This window comes from Silurus aristotelis (assembly GCF_946808225.1).
Source record: "Silurus aristotelis genome assembly, chromosome: 7".
NCBI lineage: Eukaryota > Metazoa > Chordata > Actinopteri > Siluriformes > Siluridae > Silurus > Silurus aristotelis.
The window spans coordinates 5,697,550-5,722,967 of NC_139580.1; the positions used below are offsets into that span (position 1 = coordinate 5,697,550).

General features: G+C 37.8%; 2 protein-coding genes across 4 annotated transcripts in view; both read left to right on the plus strand.

The window, feature by feature from the left end:
* Nucleotides 1-1,786: 1,786 nt before the first annotated feature.
* LOC310729076 (cationic amino acid transporter 2) lies at nt 1,787-16,434 on the plus strand. 3 transcript variants are annotated; one of them, XM_083547078.1, is made up of 14 exons: nt 1,787-2,057; nt 5,524-5,574; nt 5,788-5,819; nt 7,924-8,302; nt 9,088-9,243; nt 9,317-9,482; nt 9,559-9,695; nt 11,702-11,924; nt 12,004-12,140; nt 12,677-12,779; nt 12,877-13,007; nt 15,197-15,363; nt 15,886-15,994; nt 16,098-16,434. In XM_083547078.1, exons 4-14 carry the CDS (start codon nt 7,933-7,935, stop codon nt 16,217-16,219), a joined length of 1,821 nt encoding a protein of 606 aa, XP_083403204.1. In that variant the 5' UTR covers nt 1,787-2,057; nt 5,524-5,574; nt 5,788-5,819; nt 7,924-7,932; the 3' UTR covers nt 16,220-16,434. The 3 variants fall into 3 exon arrangements, with proteins under 3 accessions (XP_083403204.1, XP_083403205.1, XP_083403206.1); XM_083547079.1 differs by having other exon boundaries at nt 1,845-2,057; nt 5,291-5,574; XM_083547080.1 differs by having other exon boundaries at nt 1,845-2,057; nt 7,904-8,302.
* Nucleotides 16,435-18,301: 1,867 nt separating this feature from the next.
* The window catches only part of LOC310729219 (platelet-derived growth factor receptor-like protein), an 8,045-nt gene continuing 928 nt past the window's right edge, over nt 18,302-25,418 (plus strand). Inside the window, exons 1-6 of the mRNA XM_083547266.1 lie at nt 18,302-18,488; nt 19,944-20,265; nt 21,229-21,380; nt 21,866-22,159; nt 24,829-24,968; nt 25,043-25,418. The exon at nt 25,043-25,418 is cut by the window's right edge and continues 928 nt beyond it. Coding sequence (XP_083403392.1) covers nt 18,428-18,488; nt 19,944-20,265; nt 21,229-21,380; nt 21,866-22,159; nt 24,829-24,968; nt 25,043-25,246 — 1,173 coding nt within the window. The 5' untranslated portion in view covers nt 18,302-18,427 and the 3' untranslated portion in view covers nt 25,247-25,418. The remainder of the gene's footprint in view (nt 18,489-19,943; nt 20,266-21,228; nt 21,381-21,865; nt 22,160-24,828; nt 24,969-25,042) is intronic.

Consider the following 25,418-nt stretch of genomic DNA (forward strand, 5'->3'; position numbering starts at 1 on the left):
TCTCACCTCCTCACCTTCTCACCTCCTCACCTACTCAACTCCTTACCTTCTCACCTCCTCACCTTCTCACCTCCTCACCTCACCTTCTCACCTTCTCACCTCACCTTCTTACCTCCTCACCTCCTCACCTACTCAACTCCTTACCTTCTCACCTCCTCACCTTCTCACCTCCTCACCTTCTCACCTCACCTTCTTACCTCCTCACCTACTCAACTCCTTACCTTCTCACCTCCTCACCTACTCAACTCCTTAACTTCTCACCTCCTGACCTTCTCACCTCCTCACCTCCTCACCTACTCAACTCCTTACCTTCTCACCTTCTCACCTTCTCACCTTCTTACCTTCTCACCTCCTCACCTTCTCACCTACTCAACTCCTTACCTTCTCACCTCCTCACCTGCTCAACTCCTTACCTTCTCACCTCCTCACCTACTCAACTCCTTAACTTCTCACCTCCTGACCTTCTCACCTCCTCACCTCCTCACCTACTCAACTCCTTAACTTCTCACCTCCTGACCTTCTCACCTCCTCACCTCCTCACCTACTCAACTCCTTACCTTCTCACCTTCTCACCTTCTTACCTTCTCACCTCCTCACCTTCTCACCTACTCAACTCCTTACCTTCTCACCTCCTCACCTACTCAACTCCTTACCTTCTCACCTCCTCACCTTCTTACCCCCTCACCTCCTCACCTACTCAACTCCTTAACTTCTCAACTCCTTAACTTCTCACCTTCTCACCTTCTCACCTTCTCACCTTCTTACCTTTTCACCTCCTCACCTTCTCACCTACTCAACTCCTTACCTTCTCACCTTCTCACCTTCTAACCTTCTTACCTTCTCACCTATTCAACTCCTTACCTTCTCACCTTCTCACCTCCACACCTCCTTACCTACATCACTACCAGATGTACTTTGCATTCTTTTTTTTCTTTATTTTCTTCTGTTAGTTTCTGTTATTCTTTTTTCTTTTCTTTCTTTCTGTGCATTTTTTCTTTCTTTCGTTCGTTCGTTCGTTCATTATTTCTTTCGTTCTTTTTTTTGTTCTTTCTTTCGTTCTTTTGTTCTTTCTTTTGTTTATTCTTTCTTTCTTTCTTTCTTTCTTTCTTTCTTTCTTTCTTTCTTTCTTTCTTTCTTTCTTTTGTTCCTTCTTGCTTTCTTTTGTACATTTGTTCGTTTTTTTTCTTTCTTTCTTTCTTTCTTTCTTTCTTTCTTTCTTTCTTTCTTTCTTTCTTTCTTTCTTTCTTTCCTTCTTTCTTTTCTTCTTTTGTTCATTTGTTCTTTCTTTCTTTCTTTCTTTCTTTCTTTCTTTCTTTCTTTCTTTCTTTCTTTCTTTCTTTTCTTTTTTCTTTCATTTGTTCTTTCTTTCTTTCTTTCTTTCTTTCTTTCTTTCTTTCTTTCTTTCTTTCTTTCTTTCTTTCTTTTTTCTTTCTTTCTTTACTTTTTTCTTAGTATTTCAGCTAATTGTTTGTTTTTATAAAGCTGACATTTATATACTTGTTTGGTTGAAGTACATCTTCTTACTGTTACATTACATAGTGTGTTGCATAGAAATAACAGGAACGTGCACGTGTCTCTCAAAAAACATAACAGACCAGAAGTTTTCATTACGACTCAGAATAGAATAGAATTGTCTACAGTTCAATTTCATACATGATGTTTCTCTCTTCTGCTCCCTAGTGTTCAGGAGAGTCACTGTGTAATAAACTTTTTTTTTATTTAAATCTCTCATACCATTTCAATTATGTAAGACTTTCCATAATCCCATAATAAAGTCAGGTCACGTGACAAAAAAGCACCACGAGTGTAGCCTTCATATCCAACACATCTCGCTCTCCGATTTCAGGTCCGATCTCACAGAACTGAGCTAAGAATGGTTGCATTATGAATAAAGTGCAGAAAGAAAGTCTTTTTTTCCTCCATGATTCTGCGGAGTGGGAGGTACAAACAGACCACACTTGTATTTAATGTGCACAGAAAAAGAAATCATTTTTCAAAAGGAGAGTAAACAGAACTGATCCTCAGAGCATCAGACCTTGAAAAAAGACTTTAAGAAGGTAAAAAATATATTTTTAATTTTTGCTTTCGCAAATAGCTGTAAGAAAATGGTATTTTATTTATTTACATATGTAATTTTTTTAAGAATGAAAAAACAACAACATTGCATTTCACACTTTCGCACAATTCATTATTACTGCAGGTGTAATTATACACAGGTTACATACAGCATGAGTTGCATTATCACGTTCATGCTTGTTTCTGCAAATAAATTACTTTTTTTTTAAAGAAAATATAATAAATTATAATTATACATTTATAATTTATAATTCATTCATAGTTCTTCATTCAATTAAAATAAATATGATACTTTTATTTCTGAATGCATTAATATTGACAAATGTTTCTTTTTTAATTATATGTAAATAAACAAAATTGCATAATTGTATTTATTTATTAATTATTACAATTGTGATTTATTTCTTTATTTTTTCATGTGATTTTTTTGCAGGCAATTTATGCCTTTTTTACATTCAATTAAATATAGTTTATTATATATTTATATTTATTAAATATTTAAATTTTATATTAATAATATAAGATAATGTTAAATCTCATCTAATATAAAATATATAATTATTCTTTAACAAATTATTTTATTTTACATTTTTTTACACATTATATTTTTTTAATACTATTTTATTCTTTTCTTAATACAAATTTTCTTCTTAATAGAAATTCCTTTGTTGTGTTACGCTTCATCACATAATAAAATAAAGAATAAAAATAAAAATAGCATATAAGAATCTAGTGCGTGTGTAAATTTTACAGTTGTGGGAGGTTTTGTGTATCAGAGCAGGGATGTAAGAGTTTCTGGTTGTTGTAAGTTTGTGTTGGTTGTGAGATTGTGTCTGTTGTAAGGTTGTGTTGGTTGTGTGGTTGTGTCGGTTGTGAGGTCTTGTTAGTTATGTTGGTTGTGTTGGTTGTAAGGTTGTAAGTTAGTGTTGTTGTTGGTTGTAAATTGTGTTGGTTGTGAGGTTGTGTTGGTTGTAAGGTTGCGTTGGTTGTGAGGTTGCATCAATTGTGTTGGTTGTGTTGGATGTGTTGGTTGTGAGGTTGTATTAGTTGTGTTGATTGTGTTGGTTGTGAGGTTGTGTTGATTGGGTTGGACTTATTGGTTGTGAGGTTGAGTTGATAGTGTTGATTGTGTTAGCTGTGTTGGTTGTAAGGTTGTGTCAGTTGTGAGGTTGTGTTAGTTATGAGGTTGTGTTGGCTGTAAGGTTGCGTTGCTTGTGAGGTTGCGTCAAATGTGTTGGTTGTGAGTTTGTGTTGGTTGTGAGGTTGCATTGATTGTGAAGTTGTGTTGGTTGTGAAGTTGTGTTGGTTGTGTTGGTTGTGAAGTTGTGTTGATTGTGTTGGTTGTGTTGATTGTGTTGGACATGTTGGTTGTGTTAGTTGTGTTGATTGTGTTTTTATGTGTTGGTTGTGAGGTTGTGCTGATTTTGTTGATTGTGTTGATTGTGTTGGTCGTGTTGATTGTGTTGGTTGCGTTGATTGTGTTGGTTGTGAGGTTGCATTGATTGTGTTGGATGTGTTGGTTGTGAGGTTGCATTGATTGTGTTGCTTGTGTTGCTTGTGAGGTTAAGTTGATTGGGTTAGGGTTTGTGTTGGTTGTGTTGGATATGTTGATTGTGTTGGATGTGTTGGTTGTGTTGATTGTGTTGATTGTGTTGTTTGTGTTAAATGTGTTGTTTGTGTTGGATGTGTTGGTTGTCTTGTTTTTGTTGATTGTGTTGTTTGTGTTGGACATGTTAGTTGTGTAGATTGTGTTGGTTGTGTTGATAGTGTAGGATGTGTTGGTTGTGAGCATGCGTTAATTGTGTTGTGGGGCCGTTTTGGGTCTGTAGCCAGGTTGTGTTGTGCGAGGATGCTGGAGCAGATTCCACAGAGGATTAGGAAGGGTTTAATGGAACACTGGGGAGCTCAGTCACAGTGTGCAGGGCTTCTGCTTCTGCTTCTGCTGCTGCTGCTGCTGCTGAATGACTTCTGAAAGCAGCTTTGTTCCTCAGGCTGCATTGTTCACAGGATAGCAGCCAAGACATGGAGCTGGTCTCTGTGTCCCTCAGCCACAAACTCCACTCCAGTCCAAAGTGCTCACTGACAATGTGGACTATTGTTTACCCTGAGCACCACCATACAGTCCACACTGACTATTAAAGGACCAGAGCTTCTGTTCAACAAAACAATAAAACTACCGAAAAATATGTTTTATCTCTTTCTATTCTTCTTCTTTGTCTGTTCTTTCTTTCTTTCTTTTTTCTTTCTTTCTTTCTTTCTTTCTTTCTTTCTTTCTTTCTTTCTTTCTTTCTTTCTTTCTTTCTTTCTTTCTTTCTTTCTTTTAGAGAGAGGAGTGTCTCTCCTGTGTGAGTTAAAGAGAAGCTGCTGATTGGTCCCCTAGTCTAACAGTTTTTATGATGTCATCAACGGGCAAAAAAAAAAGAATAACTTTTATAACGTCACTGTTGCTATGCATCCAGTAAATCTGGAACAGAAGCACTGAAGCTAATTAAAGACTTTGCGCATACAGATGTGTGAGGAACATCAGGAATTCAAACATTTACCTCGAGCATGTTGATGACTAACTGATATAAAAAGTTATACTTTATATTAAATGAGCCTCAGCTGAACCTGTTCCGCAGTGATCATGCTCCTGTGCTCAAAGCCAGGTTTTTAAAAATCTGCTTTATATGGGTTGGAGTGGAAGATCTCCTGCTACAGAGCTCTGACCTGAACCCTATTAAACAGAATGACTGTGAACGCTGAATGCACCCCAGACCTCCTCACCTCACCTACATCAGCAATGACTTTACTAACATCCTAAATGTGGAAAGAGATCTTCAAACCAATTCTGTGTCAGGTGTCCAACAATCTTCTGTCCATTTACTGTATGTTTAATTGCTGGAAATTTTGCTATTGTGAAAGAAAGAAAGAAAGAAAGAAAGAAAGAAAGAAAGAAAGAAAGAAAGAAAGAAAGAAAGAAAGAAAGAAAGAAAGAAAGAACGTGTGTATATATATATATATGTGTGTATGTGTGTGTGTGTGTGTGTGTGTGTGTGTGTGTGTGTGTGTGTTTGTGTGTGTGTGTGTGTGTGTGTGTGTGTGTGTGTGTGTGTGTGTGTGTGTGTATGTGTTTTTGTGTGTGTGTGTGTGTGTGTGTTTGTGTGTGTGTGTGTGTGTGTGTGTGTGTGTGTGTGTGTGTGTGTGTCGCTCTTCCTCGTGTCCAGATAAGAAGTGTAATAATCCCACAGTGAGAGCATTAAGAGGACGTTTCAGGAGCAGTGTAATGCTGAATAAACACTGCCTATCAGGAAGCATATTTACTTTTTTCTGTAACTTATCCGTCTTTTGACCAGGCGAGCAGAACCTGTGCAGCAGTACCACACAACCACACAACAGACACTCTGTATTTAATCTTACCCCTGTATCAGCATGTGCAGTAATAACACACATGGTTCTGCTCTGTAGCAGGCAGCATGACCCCTGGTTCCAGCAAGAGCGTGAGCCCCCTGCCACATCGTGAGTGCGCTGTTCATTTAATCATGTTTATTTCATTACAAAATGACATTAATGGGGTTTTTCATTAACTCAGGTGTGATTATAAGCTCCGCCCCCATGCCATTAACTACCTCATATCACACAAACAAGATTAAACAATATGCCATGGGTGGAGTTAAATGCCACGACCCACGTCTTGAAAATGCCTCGATCTGTCGTTTGTCTTTCTCGTAGTCACTCCAGCCTGAGAATAAAATTACACACAGGTAAGAAATGACGCAGGAGATCCTATCTTTCTTTTTTTCATTCTTTTTTTGTTTTTTTTTTCTTATTCAATGCATGAATGTGATCATTTTTGAATGCTCTTATGTCTCATCACAAAAGAGTAAAAACATTTAATCGAACTACTTTAATTGTGAGTTGCCAGATATTCAGGGAGTGTTTTATAAAAGATCCAAGCACCAAAGTCAACTTAATGCACTATATGGGTAAAAATGGTGTGGTCTTCTTCAAGCTGTTACAACATACTTGGAGGTATACACTTGTATATGATGCCTTTGGATGCTGGAGAATTCAATTTCCCTTCATTTGAAATAAGAGACCCGAACTTGTTCCAGCACGACCGGTGCTTCAGTGCACAAAGCCAGCTCCATGAACATATGCTTTAAATGGGTTACAATAGAAGATTGTGAGATGTTGGCCTGCTATAGCGCTGTAAACTCCATTATTGAACACCATTGAGATGAATGAGAATGCTGACTGCATCCCAGACCTCTTCATCTCACCTACATTAGTACCTGACTTTACTCTCCACAATCTCCACAATTCTCCACACTCGAAAGTCTAGAGGAACATCTTCCCAGAAGAGTGATTGTGGAATGGTAGGTTTAAATTGCACATGTGAATCATACGATCTGATGCAAATGGGGAGTGGCAGATCACTGGTGAGGTTGTTGGACTTCAGATTGAAACGTCCTAAATTCAAATCCCTAGTGGAAATGCAGGAAGGCCAGTAACTCTTACCTGCTCAGTTGGATAAACTGTTTTAAATTTGTTCTGAATACAAGATCATTTTAAATGCCATAAATGTATATACTATTGCTGCTGCGAAATCTCCTGAGGCTGATGTCTCTGCCTGATCACCTTGGTACCGTCGCTCAAACACACATTGATTAGAGCATTGAAGCGATGATGAAAATTTTAATCTTCCCACAGATATGCAACTGGATTTTGGTGGTTTTTACCAATTTGGTTTGGTTTGCATACCCTTATGCATTTATGTTTATCTTACGCCTTTGCAAATGCACATTGAGAACATAACGTGACTCATTATCATATGTCACACATACACACACACACACACACACACACACACACACACATATTACCCAAATAGGGTCTAACAAACGTAAACTAATTATTATTTCCATTTATTTAATTTTAATTAATCAAGTCAATTTGCGCCGATATAATCAATATAGTAAAAAAGTGTATTGCATGAATTATATCTATTCTATTTCATTGTTTATAACATGATGAAATATTGTTTTATATATTATTTAATCAAGCAGGCATTTTATTTAAAACATGTAAACTGTTCACAAATGTTATTAATGATAATCTGCGTTAATAAAAAAAACAAAACAAGCTATTTTATGTTTTGTACATACAGTGATACAATATGTATATACAGTGTTACAAAAGAAAGAAAGAGAAAGAAAGGTTAGGTTTAAAGGTTAGGTTAAAAACATATAAGGTGTGTTAGCATGTTAGCACATTAGTACATGCTCCCTCATGTTTAAATTAACTCATTTTCTCTTTTTAGACTAATCTCTCAGAGTGAAACTCGCCTGGTCATTTGTTGAGGTCTGAAGCGTTTATATTTACATTTATGGCCCTTATCCAGAGCAACTTACATTTATCTCATTCATACAACTAAGCAGCTATGGGGTTAAGGGCCTTACTCAGGGGCCCAGGAATCTACCATCTACCTAGCACTTTGACCCACTCCAGTGTAGCCAAAGCCATGCATTTAAGGTTGTTGTCCTTCTTTCTTCTCCTCAACCCTGACCCCGGTTCCCTAGTTTGCGCTAATTAAAAGCATGACTACACACTGATGCCACCGCCAGCAAGCTTCACATGCTTAATCCCAACAAACTCCACATGTGAAATAGTTTCAAGGGTTCTTCAGGGCACTGTATTTGTGTTTTATTTTTCATTTATTACAGCCAGTACTTTCTCTTTCCTACATTGCATCCCAATTATATAACTTGCTCTCAAGCGTTTGATCAGATATGGTTTAAAAGATAAAAAGCAATGCTATAAATGTTTGTGTGACACACACACACAGATCTCTGACTCCCTCTGTAGAAGAAGATCATGTTCTGCCAAAAGGTTGGATCGTTCCTGAGGGGTCTGTCTCGCAGGAAACCTCTAGAGCCCGAAGGTGAAATGTCCACGTTTAACCGGTGTCTCAGCACAATAGATCTGGTGGCTCTTGGCGTGGGCAGCACACTTGGTGCCGGCGTCTATGTGCTCTCGGGTGAGGTGGCTAGATCTCTTGCTGGCCCCAGTATCATCATCTCCTTCCTAATTGCTGCTGTGGCCTCCGTCTTTGCCGGACTCTGCTATGCTGAGTTTGGCGCTCGGGTGCCCAAGACTGGATCGGCCTACCTCTACAGCTACGTGACCGTAGGGGAGGTGTGGGCTTTCATCACCGGGTGGAACCTGTTGCTCTCCTATGTCATAGGTGAGGAATTTTTTACTTTAAAAGAAAAAATTTCAAGGAAAAAATGTAGTTGTTTGACAGAACAGAGCTGCATTAAAATTACAAGTGAGCATATAATAATGGAAGAATTACATTTCAAACAAATGTTTTTCCCTTTTTTTTTACATTTAAACAGAGAAAACAATAAAAAAAAATTTTGCTAAGAAAAGTGGTAATAGTTTAATAAAAAGTCAGTAAATTATTATTAAGTTATTGATTTTTTTTTTTACATATTCTACATATTATATATATATATATATATATAGCTTAATTTGTCTGCTTTTTGGGTCAAACAGTTTTTTTTTATTTAAAAAAATACAATTAATTGAATTCAGTTAAATAAAAGATTCAACTATAAGATAAAAAATTATATATTTTTTTTTGTTGTAAAATGAAGCAGAAATGCATGCAATTTAAAAAACTAATACATTTTTTTATATATAAAATAAAATGAAGAGAAAAATAAGTACAAACAATATGTAAAATAAAAATGTACAAAAAATTGGCAAAGATAAAAGTTCCCAAAAAATGGAAGTTAAAATTTACCTTCAAGCTGCACTAAGGTATTCAGTATATTAATACTGGTTTATATTTGTTTAATTGCATCTGCTGAGTTAAATGTTTACCTCAGGAGTCAAACAGCTAAGTTTCTTATTAACTCCAGTTTGAACTATTATGACTTTTGTCCAAATCACATCATTGTTGGACTCATTATTGAAAAAAAAAAAATAAAAATGAGTGACTGGATTCTCCTTTTCTGGACGTAGGAGCCTCCAGCGTGGCCCGTGCCTGGAGTGGCACGTTTGATGATATGATTGGGAATGTGATGTCGAATTACTTCAGCAAACACGTAGCCATGGGTCTGCCTGGCCTGGCTCCTTACCCAGATTTCTTTGCAGCTGGCCTCATTTTGCTTCTTGCAGGTACTGAAAGCTAATGTCACCTCATTCTGGTTACCTCATTTACCTGAGGTGCTGAAAATCTTCTCTGTTGCAGGTCTTCTCGCATTCGGTGTGAAAGAATCGACGACGGTCAACAAGATCTTCACAAGCGTTAACATCATGGTGCTGGTGTTCGTCATCATCAGTGGCTTCATCAAGGGGAAACTGGAAAACTGGTACATCAGCGAGGAGATGCTGCTAAACGAGACGGCAAAACTCGAGTAAGCCTCATCAACTTCTTAGTAAAGAGTGTCAAGAAAATAAACCATACACACATCTGAAATGCTGTCTTCACAGAAACCTGACGTCTACGATGAACGTCACTTCCCAATTCGGCCACGGAGGATTTTTCCCCTTTGGCTTTCAGGGAACACTGGCTGGAGCTGCAACTTGTTTCTATGCATTCGTAGGGTTTGACTGCATTGCAACTACGGGTAATTTAATACGATGTGTGTACGTGAGTGTCGTGTTAAAGTCGGAGAAAGGGTCACAAAGGTGTCCCTGTTTACTCAGCTGAATAATAATAATAATAATAATAATAATAATAATAATAATAATAATAATAATAATAATAATAATAATAGTAAATGTAAGGGATAACCATTTTATAGTATAATAAAATTAAATCTGGATGGATATGATACAATTACCCCTGGGAAGAAATCATACTTTTTTTTATCCATTTCTAGTTGCATTTTTATGCTGTGAAATGTACAGGTCATACTTATTAAGATTTTCCAGTTTTTTTTGGTCCAAGCTCCAGTCATTTTAGGCCATGTCCACACTAATAGTAAATATTAACTAAAAGTAAATAAATAAACGGCAGGCGGAAATGATGATCTAAGCGTCTTACATTCGCTCAAGCAGAGTAAGCAGTCTCAGATATTTTAGTGTAGAAAAGCACTTTTTTAGAGGTTTTTTAGCAAAAATGTCGTTTACAAATTTACACAAATTAGTTTAATGTAGCCTTAGACCTAATACATTATATGTAAAAAAAAAAAAAAAAATATATATATATATATATATATATATATATATATATATATATATATATATATATATATATATATATATATATATATATATATATATATAGGCTATATTTTAGTTTAATAAAACAGCAAAACTGCTGCATGCATTTGAAAATTAAAAAAAAAAATTTTATAGGAAAAATTTAAAAAGAAAAGAAAAGAAAAGAAAAGAAAAAAAAAGGTAAAACAGGGCATAAAAGGGATTTTCATTTAAAAGGTAAAAAAAACTAGGGAAAATTAAATTAAATTAAATTAAATTAAATTAAATTAAATTAAATTAAATTAAATTAAATTAAATTAAATTAAATTAAATTAAATTAAATTTAATTTAATTTAATTTAATTTAATTTAATTCAATTTAATTTAATTTAATTTAAGGCACAAGGGGGCAGAAAATCTAACTTTTTTAATCCAATTATAGTTGCATTTTAATGATGGGATATTAACATCTAAAACTCTAAGCCTGTTATTATGATTTGGCAGTATTTTATTTAAAAATTTTTGTATAAGCAGGGGTCCAAGCACCAATACCTAATACACTAGTATTGGGGCATCTGACTTCTCCAGCCATAAGTAGTTCATCCCCAGACTTTTACCACACTTTTATAAAGTATGCCTTTGAATGCGGCAGAAATAGTTTTCCCTTCATTTGAACTTTTTAAACATGATCCATCTCTATACCACTCTGTATTCTACATCTGCCTCTTTCAAAACAACCACCTGCTTTTCTTTCCTCACCACATTCATAAACCTCCTGCTTAAGCTACCTCTTTTCCACCTGCCTGGCGGCTCCATCCTCAGCATTTTTCTCTTCACTTGAACAAGGAGACCCAAACCTTTTCCAACATTACAAAATCCGCAGTGCACAAATACAGCTCCATAAGGATGTGCTTGTGGGTTGGAGTGGAAGATCTCCTGCTATAGCACTCTAAATTGTAATAGGTGGTAGCTCAGTGGTTAAGACAATGGACTTTGACATGAAAAGACTTCAAATCCCAGCACCACCAAGCTTCCACTGCTTGACCCTTGAGCAAGGCCCTTAACCCTCAACTGCTTAAGTGTAAGTCGCCCTGGATAAGGGTATCTGCCAAATCTTAATGTAACTTCAACCCTATTTTGACATTAATGTGAAAACCCCAGGTTTCCCTACCTCACCTTCATCAGTACCTGACATTACTAACACCCTTGTGGCTGAATGAATCTATACAAAATCTACTGGATCATCTTCCCAGAAGGGTGGGGGATATTATAACAGCAAACAGGAACTGAATGTGGAATGGGATGTTCAAAACAGACATAGGAATCTTATGGTCAGGAATTGGGAAACACATTCCTGGATTGGAAAGTTGTGTTGCTTTTATTTATTATTGTATAAATAAGCACTGTAAATAAATGGTGTGTTTTTGCAGGTGAGGAGGTGAAAAACCCTCAGAAGTCCATCCCTCTGGGGATCGTCTTCGCCCTACTCATCTGTTTCCTGGCTTATTTCGGCGTTTCCGCCGCTCTTACGCTGATGATGCCCTACTACCTGCTGAACATCCACAGCCCTCTGCCAGTCGCCTTCACGTACATTGGCTGGGCCGCCGCCAAGTACGTCGTAGCCGTTGGATCCCTGTGTGCACTTTCTACCAGGTTCATGAATCATGTGCAATCACTCCTAAATCTTTTGTTGTTTGTTTATTGGTGTAATAACAACTCGGTGTGTACTTAGCCTGCTGGGATCCATGTTCCCAATGCCTCGAGTGATTTTCGCCATGGCGAGAGACGGCCTGCTCTTTAAAGTGCTCTGTAAGGTCAGCTCGAGAAAAAGCCCTGCCATGGCCACCCTCAGCTCCGGCTCAGTGGCAGGTAAGGAAAAAAAAAAAAAGTTATTTTCTGTGCACATGTGTGCTTTATTTAGTCCTGTGTACACGTCTGTTTGTTCTACTTATCATGGGTTTATTTATATAGTTCCATGTGGCACCTTGGTTCTGGAGGAACATTGTTTCGTTTTACTGTGTACAGTTCAGCTTATCCTTGAACTTACTGTAAAAGCCATTTGACTTGGTTTTACTTGACTTGACTTGACCTCACTTGTCCACCAGCTGTGATAAATCCTGGTACTCCAATGTGTGAAACAAAAACACAACTTTTGTGACCAAACCTATAGAAGTCCTGGAAGGCCATTCATTATAATATATTTTTCTTTCTGTGAAGTGTGTGTGTGTGTGTGTGTGTGTGTGTGTGTGTGTGTGTGTGTGTGTGTATGTGTGAGTGGCTTTTCTCACTCTGAAATAGCATGTGACTGTACTGACCTTCTCAGCAGCAGCTTAAAGGACTTCAGTACACACAAAAAGTCCAACAAAGAGAATAAAAACGAACCATGTGCTCCGCTTTATTCTCAGCTATAATGGCGCTCTTATTCGACCTGAAGGCGCTGGTGGATATGATGTCGATCGGGACCCTGTTCGCCTACACGCTCGTGGCCATTTGCATTCTGATACTGAGGTTAGTGTTCCATTTTTGTGACGCAGCAGGTGTTTTTTATTTTGTCTTCTTAATGTTTGTTTTGTCTGTTTACTCACCCAATTCGTTTTCCCTTTAGGTATCGTGAGAATCAGTCTGAAGAGAACGAAATTAGATTCACTTCAAAGACAAAGTTCGGATTTTTGAAACCTCCGTCGCACCCGAACAAGGAAACGTCCAACACTGTCAACATCTGCACCATACTTATCAGTATGGCCCCGAAAACACCATAATTCATACTTTCATACAATTTACACCATTTTTGTAGCTATTTCACATTTGCCTTAGTGTGATAAGATCATTCTTACAACTCACTGTCATTCTTTTATTCAGAGTTACCAGGGATTTGGGTGTGAGAGCCAAAAATGTATACTAGATAGAAATCCTGTACCAGATCCCAGGCCACTATGTATAGAGACATTTGAATGCACATAGAGATAATAAAGAGTAATGAATTAGCATATAAGTGGGGTTTTGGAAGGTGTGAGGAAACTGGTGAACCCAAAGGAAACCTTTTCAGACACAAAGAACATACAATTGGTAGAAGTATTATCAGATAGAATTAATAGAAAATAATGACATATTAACAGGTGAAACATTTAGACAAGAAAATTCTAGTTGATGAACAAAAGTGCTACGGATGACAAAATGTAAATGCAAGTGCTCATTAAATTTCCATGTGGCTCACAGCAGGATTAATTCAGTTCCGGTGCTAATGTGAGGTTCTTTAAAGCTAACTTGACTGTAATATGTAACTCAGGGTCAAACTGTGCACTGCGGTTTGCTTAATTTAACTGAATAGCAAAATGGCCTTACACATAATTCACGTTTGGTGTCTGAATTTTGCTTCTGAAATATTCTTTCTTCCTTAACAAGTCTGGTTCATAGATATATATCAGTGCAACCTTGATACTCGCTGGGGGTTACGTTCTATGACCCCTCGCAAGTAACAAAAAATTGTGAGGTTTTGACTCTCCTTTTGATGTTCCTTTTTCCAGGGGAATTGTACATGTACTGTAGTGTAAACTCAACACAAATTGTAAATTACTTGTCATAAATGTTTTGTTTACTACTTTTAATGAATTAATACAATAATACATTTCAAACATTATTAGTACAAACTCTGTTTTGAAATGTTACTCCGAACTTTCGAGCCACTTGCGGCTTCTCACGAACTATCAGATTTTTCGCGATTTATTCTCAGTCCGGTTCCAAATGAAAATGTCGCAAACTGGAGTTCCCATAAACTTTTGAATAATGTCACAGACACATACACTTGTGTGTGTGTGTGTGTGTATATATATATATATATATATATATATATATATATATATATATATATATATATATATATATATATATATATATATATATATATATATATATATATACAGTACAGATCAAAAGTTTGGACACACCTTCTCATTCAAAGAGTTTTCTTTATTTTCATGACTATGAAAATTGTAGAGTCACACTGAAGGCATCAAGGGCTATTTGACCAAGAAGGAGAGTGATGGGGTGCTGCGCCAGATGACCTGGCCTCCACAGTCACCGGACCTGAACCCAATCGAGATGGTTTAGGGGTGAGCTGGACCGCAGAGTGAAGGCAAAAGGGCCAACAAGTGCCAAGCATCTCTCGGGGAACTCCTTCAAGACTGTTGGAAGACCATTTCAGGTGACTACCTCTTGAAGCTCATCAAGAGAATGCCAAGAGTGTGCAAAGCAGTAATCAAAGCAAAATGTGGCTACTTTGAAGAACCTAGAATATGTGTTAGAATATCTAGAATATGTGAATATGTAGTTGTTTCACACTTTTTTGTTATGTATATAATTCCACATGTGTTAATTCATAGAGTTGATGCCTTCAGTATGAATCTACAATTTTCATAGTCATGAAAATAAAGAAAAATCTTTGAATGAGAAGGTGTGTCCAAACTTTTGGTCTGTACTATATATATATATATATATATATATATATATATATATATATATATATATATATATATATATATATATATATATATATATATATATATATAGTATGAGGGGATTAGAAGTTCAGAAATGCAGATATGATGTACTTCATTCACCACCACATCTACAAGTCTACAAGTGTATGTGTCTGTGACATCATTCAAGTTTATGGGAATTCCATTTTTTTTTTTGCAGTGGTCCAAGAAACAACTTTCAGACACCAGACATGACAGGCTGATTGCCCTGGAAATAATAAAGCTGGTCTTTAATGTACAATGAATCTGGGCAATTATTTACCAAAAATTCCACAAACAGTTAAATCTGTTACAATACAATAAAAAAAAAATCACAGCAGAGTGTAATTGATGTATTCTGTTTTGTTGTGAAGATTTGTTATGATATGATATGGATCTTGTTCTCTGCAGTTGTCATGGTGGTGGTCCTGACCGTCCTGCTCTCCAAAGCCATCACATCACTGCTAATGTTGGAGGTGTGGAGCCTGGTGTGTGTGTCGGTGATCCTCTTCTTCATTCTGCTCTTCACACTGCTGATCTGGAGGCAGCCTCAGAATCCCACCAAAGCAGCCTTCATGGTAAACACTCAGAAATGCTTGTTCTTACAACATAAAACCAACCACAACCCCAAAACAAACACTAATTGATTTCTACTATATCTACTAAAATCATACAATCGTCCATCATTTATTCCTCTCAAAATGTTCTTGCTGTTAAACTGACGCTGAACTGTATATTCATAATTATGTAGATACCACTATGCAGAAATCGAAACAAGTTAAAAATAGAGCACTTGCTCGACCCTAACATTTACTTCGTTACTGTCCACCACTGGTAAACATTACCCAGGTGGCTGGAAGCTCTGTGTCAGGCCGGAACCAGAGTCCTTGGCGGCCATGTTTGCTGGGAAATATAGTTTGGGTCGCTGCCAGCTTTACTGAGTACTCAAACAATCTGTCCTCTTGCACGCACAGCAATAAGTAATCATTGTTTGGGATCTTTGTATCTCAGGACCTTGGTTTTCAAGCAGGACCTCAGTGTATTTCAAGCAGAGTTTATCTTTTGTTTTTCTGAAGAGTGCACTGTGACTTTTTCCACAGGTGCCTTTCCTGCCTCTGCTTCCGGTGTTGAGTGCATTCATCAACATTTACCTGATGGTTCAGCTCGGAGGCGCCACCTGGATCCGCTACGCCATCTGGATGGCTTTGGGTGAGTATGAGATGGACGGAGGTTAGCAGTTACTCTTCTGAGAGGAAACACAATACCTTTTAAAGTTTTTTTGCATTTGCATGTGTTTGTTCATCCTCTCCAGGACTCCTGATCTATTTCGGATACGGCATGAGGAACAGCGTTCAGAAACAGAGGCTGCTAGGAAACCTGAGTACCATAGAAACTGTAGAGAAACTCCCAGAGAAAAACCCGACCAAAAGATAACACCCATAACACTGACTTTTTTGCTGATTGCTGAATTATTTAACATTAATAACAATTATTCGTTTTTGTAAAACTATACAGTAAAAGTAAAACTATTATAAAGTTTTATATAAGCTTTTAGAAATATGTTTCCTATTTTGAACAGTCAACAATCATCAGTCTGATAACTTTATAAACGGATATGAAGTCAAAAATATTTATCCAAAAAAATAAAATCTAAGTGTGTATCTAGTCATTAATCCATTTCTTTACCATTATTTAGGTAAACTATATACATTTAAATTAATGGCATTTTGGAGACTTTCTTATCCAGAGCGATTTACATTTATCTTTTATTATACACCTGAGCAATTGATGGATAAGGGCCTTGCTCAGGGGCCCAAAAGTGGCAGCTTGGTGGTTCTCATTAAACCCATTTTAATCCTTTAAACCTAAATAAAGAGAAGGCTGTGCCTTCATTATAACATATTACTACTCAGAAGTTTATCATAGAAAATGTATAAAATGTCCCAATGTGAGAAAAGAAATAAAGATTTGCTGAAAAAAACTGTCTTTGCACATTTATTAAAAAGATCTACAGAGTGTAGCTGTGAGAACATCGTTCGTTCCCACTCACGTAATGCAGAGGTCTGCCCTCTAGTGCACTTTCTTTGCCCTTTATATAGCAAATGCACTGCACAGATCTATATAATAAATTATTTCCTTCTTAGAAATGTGAAATAAATAATAATAGATAAACATCTGAGATTGACAAAAGAGATAAAACAAGATGTACAATTTCCCTCATAAAGTTGCCATTATGTCAAGTCAAGTCAAGTTTATTTCTATAGCGTTTTTCACAACATACATTGTCTCAAAGCAGCTTTACAGAATTTAACAGTTAAAGTGAATGATGTGTATTTATCCCTAATAAGCAGCCATGATGACTGTGGCAAGGTAAAACTCCCTTGGATAGAATTAGGAAGAAACCTTGAGAGGAACCAGACTCAAAAGGGGAACCTCATCCTCATTTGGATAATATCCAGAGTGTGATTATAAATCTTAGAAACAATACAAAACACCGGAGAGTGAGAACTACCATGAGCACCAGAGTGTGATTATGAGTAATGTCCTTTCTACAGTCGTATACAGTCAGTTGATGAACCAGGAGCTACTGAGCAACTCATAAAATAGCTCAACATCTGAGATCACCACAGTTCCAACACCAGTTTCTCCATGCCAGAGCATATAAATGGTAAAAAAATAGGTCCAATGTCCAAAGTCTACATGAAGTGGGATCCAAATGGCCATGGTAAATCTTTTCATGGTTCGGGATGATTGCAGGGTCGAATGCCGAAAATGCAGAAAACGAGCAACAATGAAAAAAATGCACTTTGAAGACTTTCCTGTGCCACTGTCAAAAAAACAATGAGGAAGCGGATGCAAACGCAAGAATGCAAGAATTGTATTTAATTGAAGCAAACAATAATAACTAAAACAAAGAAAATAGGAACAGGAATTAAATACAGGGGTTAGTTCTTCATACCCTGGTTGCTAGATTTTATTGTTAAAAATTTGACATCTTGGAGTTGTTGTGTAGAGTTCAGGCCATGTGTGCAATCAGCATTCCAATTCATCTAAGAGGTGTTCAATAGGATTGAGTTTAGATCTCTTTAGCAGAAGATCTTCCACTTCAAATCATGTAAAGCACATCTTGATGCAGCTGGCTACATGCACAGAGGCATTGCCATGTTTTAGGCCTCCTAGTTCAAGAGTTCGACATTTAGTTTGTGGAAAGAACCATGTCAGGTGTCCCATAAACTTTTGGCCAAGTAGCGCATAAATGGTCATTAAAATGACTTTCTTGTAATTTATAAAAACACACACACTTTAAACCAGAGCAGGTTGTCAGCAGAAAAGAAAAAAGAAAAAAAGAAAAGCATTAAAAATGTTTAACGGAAACATTTTCTTTTTCTTATAACTTTTCCACCGTCTGTTTCTCCAGCTGGATAAACGTGGGCAGATTAAGAGCAGAAAGCACTCGTTGAGGGAAGTGTGAGGAATTTGGAGGGTCAATGCTGTCTTTGAGGGCAGGAATGTGTGTGTAAAACAACTTTCCCACTCGCCCCGTGTTTCACATCACTCTCCGTCTGCTTTGCACTGGTGAAACACTGCATTTTCTTGTGCTGTTTTCCTGTGGGATATTTTATTTTGTGAATACGGTGTAGGATGAAGTTGGTTCTGGTGGTCTGTTCCGTCCTGCTGGTCTGCACATTGCTTCTTCAGCTCGGTGAGTTTCTCTGGAGGATTAGTGAATTGCTCCTGATATAAAACAGACAGACAGACAGACAGACAGACAGACAGACAGACAGACAGACAGACAGACAGACAGACAGACAGACAGAAATTTGCTAATAAGATTCACAAGGTAGTCACCTGGAATGTTTTTTAGTTCACGTGTCCCTTATCAAGAGTTCATTTGTAAAATTTTTTGCCTTCTTAATGAGTTTTATTTGCAGTATGCAGAGGAAAGGGTAAATACAGGGTCAATAGTCCTAATAGTGCTGCTACAACAATTGTACAAATCCATTTTATGGAAAGAAACTCTCCATTAGGTAAAAAAAAAAAAAAAAGGCAGTCCATTATCACTTTAAGAAATGAAGGTCCGTCAATACGGACTATCTCAAGAACCTTAAATGTATACCCAAATGCAGTCTCCAAAACCACCAAAGCTATGATAAAACTGGCTCTCATGAGAACCGGCTCAGTAAGAGGACCCCATAAGAAGTCCAAAAGCTACCTCTGCTGCAGGGGAGTAGGTAATTACAATTACCAGCCTCAGAAATCAATGATTTACAAAAATGCTTCTCAGAGTTCAAGTGACAGACAATTTTCATCATTCACTGTTCCGAGGACACTGTGAGTCAGGTCTTTATGGTCAAATTGCAGCAAAGAAACCATTACTTTGGTAAAACAAGAAGAAGAGACATGCTTGGACCAAGAAACAAAAGGAATGAACATTAGATTAGTAGTAAACTGTCTTTTGGCCTGAAGATTCCAAAGTGTCTTTGTGAACGGACAGTTCCTGAATGTCTGGTTCTCACTGTGAAGCATAGAGGGGGAGGTGTGATGGTATGGAGGTGCTTTGCTGTTGACACTGTTGTTGATTTAGTCAAAATTTTAAGACAAACTTAACCAGCATGGCTATTTTGCAGCGACACACCATTCCATCTGTCTTTGCATTTATTGGGACCATCATTTGTTTTTCAACAGGAAAATGACCTTAAACACACCACCATGTCTATGTTTTATTTGCCCAAAAAGGAGCATGATGGAGTGCTGCATTAGATAACCTGCCCTCCACGATTACTAAGTCTAGTTGAGATCATTTGGAATAAGTTTGACTGTAAAGTGAAGGAAAGGCAGAGAAAGAAGCACTCAACACCTTTGGGAACTCCTTAGGATTGTTCAAAAAATATTCCAGGTGACTACCTCAGGAGGCTGACTGAGAGAATGCCAAAGCTGTCATTAAAGAAAAAGGTGGCTAAAATAAAAAAAAATTTAATCATATTCTGGGTTATCACATTTTTGTTTATTACATAATTCAATACAATTTCCATACTATTATCGCTGTTCATCATCTTCAGACCAATCAGAATAAAAAATTCAGCATTGCCTTGCTAAATCTTCCTATGAAATTCTTCAAAAGGACAAAAAAATAACACAATGTCCCATAAACCTACAGCAATGGGCCAGAAGGAGCCGAAACCAGCGGGAGATAAGAAGCTGAATGAAAAGGTGAAGGTGAAGGTGAAGGTGAAGAAAGAGGCTGAGAAGAAGAACAAGAGCACATCAATCAAAATTAAAGCCACACCCCCAACCAAGCCACCAAGTCCCACAGCAGCTCCGGCTTACCTGAATCGAGTTGTAGGGAAGGGAAAGTTTGAGAAGGTCGGAAAAACTTTGTCGGTTCATGCAGGAGATACATTAGAGCTGAGGTGTAAAGGAAGTCGTGTGCAGTGGAATGTCCCGGCTTACCTGCAGGAGGATGATGAAGGGCGACTCAGGTACGTGATGTGATTAAATACATAGGATGTATTTGAAAATTCTGATTTGTGGCGATTTATTCAGTCACAATGGCGGTAGTAAAGTCAGGTACTGATGTAGGTGAGGTGAGGGTGCAGTCAGCATTCACATTCATCTCAAAGGTGTTCAATAGGGGTTAATAGCTCTATAGTAAGCCACTCAAGATCTTCTTAAACCTATGTATCACATATCTTCATGGAGGTGGCTTTTTGCACAGGGTGTATTGTCATGCTTGAACAGGTTTGGGTCTACTAGTTCGAGGGAAAATGTAATGCTACTGCAACCAGAAATATCCTATACAGTTGTATTATAGTCATCTAATCTTATGTCATGAAGTGATTTCTAGTAACAATTACACACTTTTACAGTTGCTGCTATACAAATCGAAGCAGCTACAAACAGTTGTTCCCTAACTAGACTGTCTAGCCTTTTTTCTCTCGCTCTTGAGCATTTATAAGGTATACACATTCAAAATCTTCTGTCCAATCAAATGCTCTCTAGAATCTGAAGCATCCCACCACCCCAACATCCTGGTACTAAATGCCTTGTATGTTTTGGCCTTGCCTGTGAGTTGATATACATGCTTCAATTAGAATGTAATTATTATGAACAGTTGATAACCTCAACAATTGTAATGATTGGATATCCAGATGTCTCCCAGATGAGGACAGGTTCCTATTTGAGTCTGTTTCCTTTAAAAGGTTTCTTCTTTATGATGCCTAAGGTAGTTTTTACCTCAACACTACCGCTTCTGTCTCTCTCAATATGTATACATTTGTAATCCATTCATTTTTGGAAAGCTGCTTTGTAATAATGTCAATTTTCATAAATAAAATTGAATTAAATTAAATAGATGTATTTTAAAAGTTTGAGGAGCCACTTGATATTTAATGTTTTTTCCGATAATTGATGTCACAGTGACTTGTGAGCTTTTTGTTGATTAGGATGGTGCAGCACGAGCGATACAGCGTGCTGATTTTAACTAATTCATCAGGAGCTGATACAGGAGAGTACACCTGCTACCCATTGTACTGTGAGGACTCTGAATGCAGGAAAGAGTACGATAAAGCCCTCAAAGTCTTCATCTTTTTCCCTGGTAATGTAACATAACACTCTAAAATATGTCACTTGGTCACAGTCACATGACTCATCTAAAATATTGCAAAATATTTTAATATTCACCATAAAAATAGATGTTTTTGCCATACACTATAAGGACAAAGGTTCGTGGACTATAGGATTGATAATGATATTCCACATTGACTCCCCATTGGCTGTTCTAAAGAAGGTCCACTTTTCTAGAAAGATGTTCCACAAGATTGTGGAGTGTGCTTGTGGAGATTTTGTGGAGATACATTCAACCAAAAGGGTTTTAGTAAAGTCAGGTACTGATGTAGGTGAGGTGAGGAGAACCACAGGTGGAAAAGTGGGGTGACCAAATACTTTATAGCCTCATAAACTATATCTTCAATACAGATTCTATAATATAATGTTTTTTTTTACTTTCTGCTCATTATATATGAGTTAAGTGAAAGAGTTTTGTACGTAAAAATAGATAAGAAGCCGCGTCTCTCGTGTCAGACCCTCAGGAGCTCTTCGTCCCATCGTCGGATTATTACGAAGTGATCCATCTCAGAAGTAACTGGCCGACGGTTTTGCCGTGTCAGGTCACGACCCCGCAGGCCAAAGTCACCCTGCACCGCGAGTTCCCACCCATGGAGGTGAAGGTGGATGGATCAGAGATCTCGTACGACGTGACGCGTGGGTTCACCATCCACAGGCCCAGAGCGCATCACGCCGGCTCTCTGTACTGCATGGCCAGCGTGGGGAACCTGCGACAGAGCTCCATCAAGTACATGCTCATCTACGTTAACTGTGAGTATGCATTCACCATGTCGAACATCGTCTATTCCGTCCACAGTACACTCAGCATGTCCAACATATTTACTATGTACACGACCAACACACAGTCAACATGTCTAGCACATACGACACAGCATGTCCAACACGTTTAAAATATACAATACACATCCAACGTGTCCAACATGTACCTCACACAGTCAACATTTCCAACGCATCCAACACACAGTCATCATTTCCAACGCATCCAACACACAGCCTGTCCAACACATCCAACACACAGTCTACATATCAAACATGTTTAAAACACAGTCACCATGACTAGCACATCTAATAGGTCCAACACACAGTCAACATGTCCAACACGTGCAACAAACAGTCAACATGTCTAACACAGTTAACACGTCCAATAAACAGTCAACATTTCCAACACATACAACACACAGTCAACATGTCCAAACTGTCCAACACACAGTCAACATGTCCAACCCGTCCAACGCACAGTCAACATGTCCAACACAGTCAACATGTCAGCAACAGTTCACCAAACACTTAATATCCATGATCCCTCCAGATCTGCTCCTTTACCTAAGAAAAATCTACTTATAAAAGACTTGACTAGATAAATAAGTTTTCAGCCTTGACTTGAACATTTTCTAGATTTTGTGAGGACTCTTGCTACTGCATTCTGAACTAACTGAAGCTCATTTATGCACTTACTCAAACACCCAGACAACGTTACAGTGGTCTAATCTAGATGTAACAAAAGCATGAACTAGTTTTTCTGCATCCTGTAACAACATCATATTTCTAATTTTAGCAATATTTCTAAGGTGAAAGAAGGCGATCCTGGTAATATTATTCACGTAAGCCTCAAAGGAAAGACTCGGGTCAATAATCACACCAAAGTCTTTAACTTCTGTACACACTGAGATAGAAACACCATCCAGAGATGCTACCTAAGGAGTAAAGATTACTTCCAGCTGCATGTGGTCTAAGTAAAAGTACTTCCGTCTAACCCGAGTTGAGCAGAAGGAAGTTATCAAGCATCTACTGTCTAATGCCATTTACACACTCCTCAACATTGTTAAGATGATTTCTCTCATCTGGCTTTGATAAAATTAACAGCTGTTTATCATCAGCATAGCAATGAAAGCGAATACCATGTTTATGTATAATTTCACCCAGAGGCAGCATATATAAAGAGAAAAGCAGAGGGCCTAAGACAGATCCTTGAGGAACACCAAACTTTACCTCAGAGAGTGTAGAGAACTCACCATTTACATCAACAAACTGATAGCGATCAGTCAAATAAGACCTGAGCCAAGGGAGAGCTGTTCCCTTTATTCCAACAACGTTCTCAAGTCTAGCAAGTAGTATAGTGTGATCAATGGTGTCAAAAGCTGCACTAAGGTCGAGCAAAACAAGTAAAGAGACAAAACCCTGATCATTGGTCAATAACAGGTTATTTAACACCTTAACTAGCGCCGTCTCTGTGCTATGATGAGGCCGAAATCCTGACTGATACATTTTTTAAAAATTTCTTCCGACATAGATGTGAGCAGAACTGCTGTTTGAAGAGGAAATAAATGAAATTAAGTAATTCTCTTGAATAGGAGTAAGACTTTGTAAATGATTGTCTTTTATAATTACACTGCTGTCCACAGGGTTATTTGTTAAATAGTTTAGATTTATATTCTTCGTCTGGATTTCTTGGCTGTTGTTTTCAACTTTATTATTAATACAACACACGGTCAACATGTCCAACACATCTATAACATCCAACAAGCAGTCAACATGTCTAGCACATTTAACACGTCCAAAAAACAGTTAACATATCCAATTCATCTATTATATCCAACACACAGTCAACATGTCCAACATGTCCAACACACAGTCAACATTTCCAAAACAGTCAATATGACCAACATGTCCAACATACAGTCAACCTTTTCAACACATCCAACACACAATCAACTTATCAAACAATGTTCAAAAACATGTCCAACTCTCGTCTATTACATCCAACCTGCAGTCAACATGTCTAGCACATTCAACACATCCAACACAGTCAACATTTCCAATTTCCATTTAACAAATACAACACACAGCATGTCCAGTACATCCAACACGCCATCAACATGTCCAATTCATCTCTTCATTTCTATGTTCAACACATAGTCTCCATGTCCAACACGTCTTTTAGGGCCGCTTATCTATTACACCTAACAGTCAACATGCCCAACATGTTTATCACATTCTAATTTTTTCTTGTCCAACTTGTTCAACATGTTTATCTCACTGTCAATAAGTCTAACACATCCATCATACAGCCAGCATGTCCAACAAAACCAAAAAGTCCAACATGTTCCTCTTATCTAACCCTAATCATTACACAGTCAACGTGCTCAAATCCAAAACCTCTATAATATCCAAAACTGCCAATTTCTCCAGTATGTTCAAAACACCCAATACATTAAACTGAGACAGAAGGGGAATTTTAATATACTGCAGGTGATGGGATACAGGTGGCAACAAATAGAACACAGAGAAAGGCTAAAGATCTCACAGGCGACATCTGGTGTAAAAACAAAAAAATACAAAGACAAAAGCAATAGAAGGGCATAATCCTGGAATAGTGGAAATGGTGCTGTGTTACCTCTGTGTATTCCTCTATATGACAGATCCGGCTGCTCCTCCTGTGCCTGCGATCCAGGCCTCAGCTTCCTCTGTGGCTGTGGGTGTGAACCTGCAGCTCTCCTGTACGGTCGTGGGAGAACAAGACGTAGCGGTGGACTTCACATGGGAGTATCCTGGACAGAAGGTCAGTCCATAGAGTCATGGGTCACGCATGAGTTGGCAATAGTGTATAAGACATATGTCTGTGTATGTTTTCAGATCGGCCGTCCCCTCTACACTCAGGAGACTGCTCAGACGGTACAGGTGGATGGACGCAGCCAACAGCGTTCACAGTCAGTCCTGCAGGTGGATGAAGTGAGGAAGGTGGACGAGGGAACCTACACCTGCACAGCTCAGAACCTGCAGGGCTCACGCTCCGCCTTCACCCATGTCACCGTGCTAAAGAAACCACACACAACCTGAGAGCTTCACCATTTTTGCAACTCATCATTCACTGGATAAGAAGCCATGTTAGATGTGTAAGTGCTTAATGTAGCCTGTAAATAAACCTCAAACCAACTATATTATGTTTAAATATAGTTATTAAAACATATTTAAATAAATCACAGGCGTAGACAAAACTAACAAAATGGAG

What these genes read in the sequence shown, in the direction of transcription:
- LOC310729076 (XM_083547078.1), top strand. Translation starts at nt 7,933, where the DNA reads ATGTTCTGCCAAAAGGTTGGATCGTTCCTGAGGGGTCTGTCTCGCAGG. An exon ending in AACGAGACGGCAAAACTCGA is followed by an intron (nt 9,483 to 9,558) that starts GTAAGCCTCATC and finishes CTGTCTTCACAG; the next exon opens with AAACCTGACGTCTACGATGA. An exon ending in CAGCTCCGGCTCAGTGGCAG is followed by an intron (nt 12,141 to 12,676) that starts GTAAGGAAAAAA and finishes CTTTATTCTCAG; the next exon opens with CTATAATGGCGCTCTTATTC.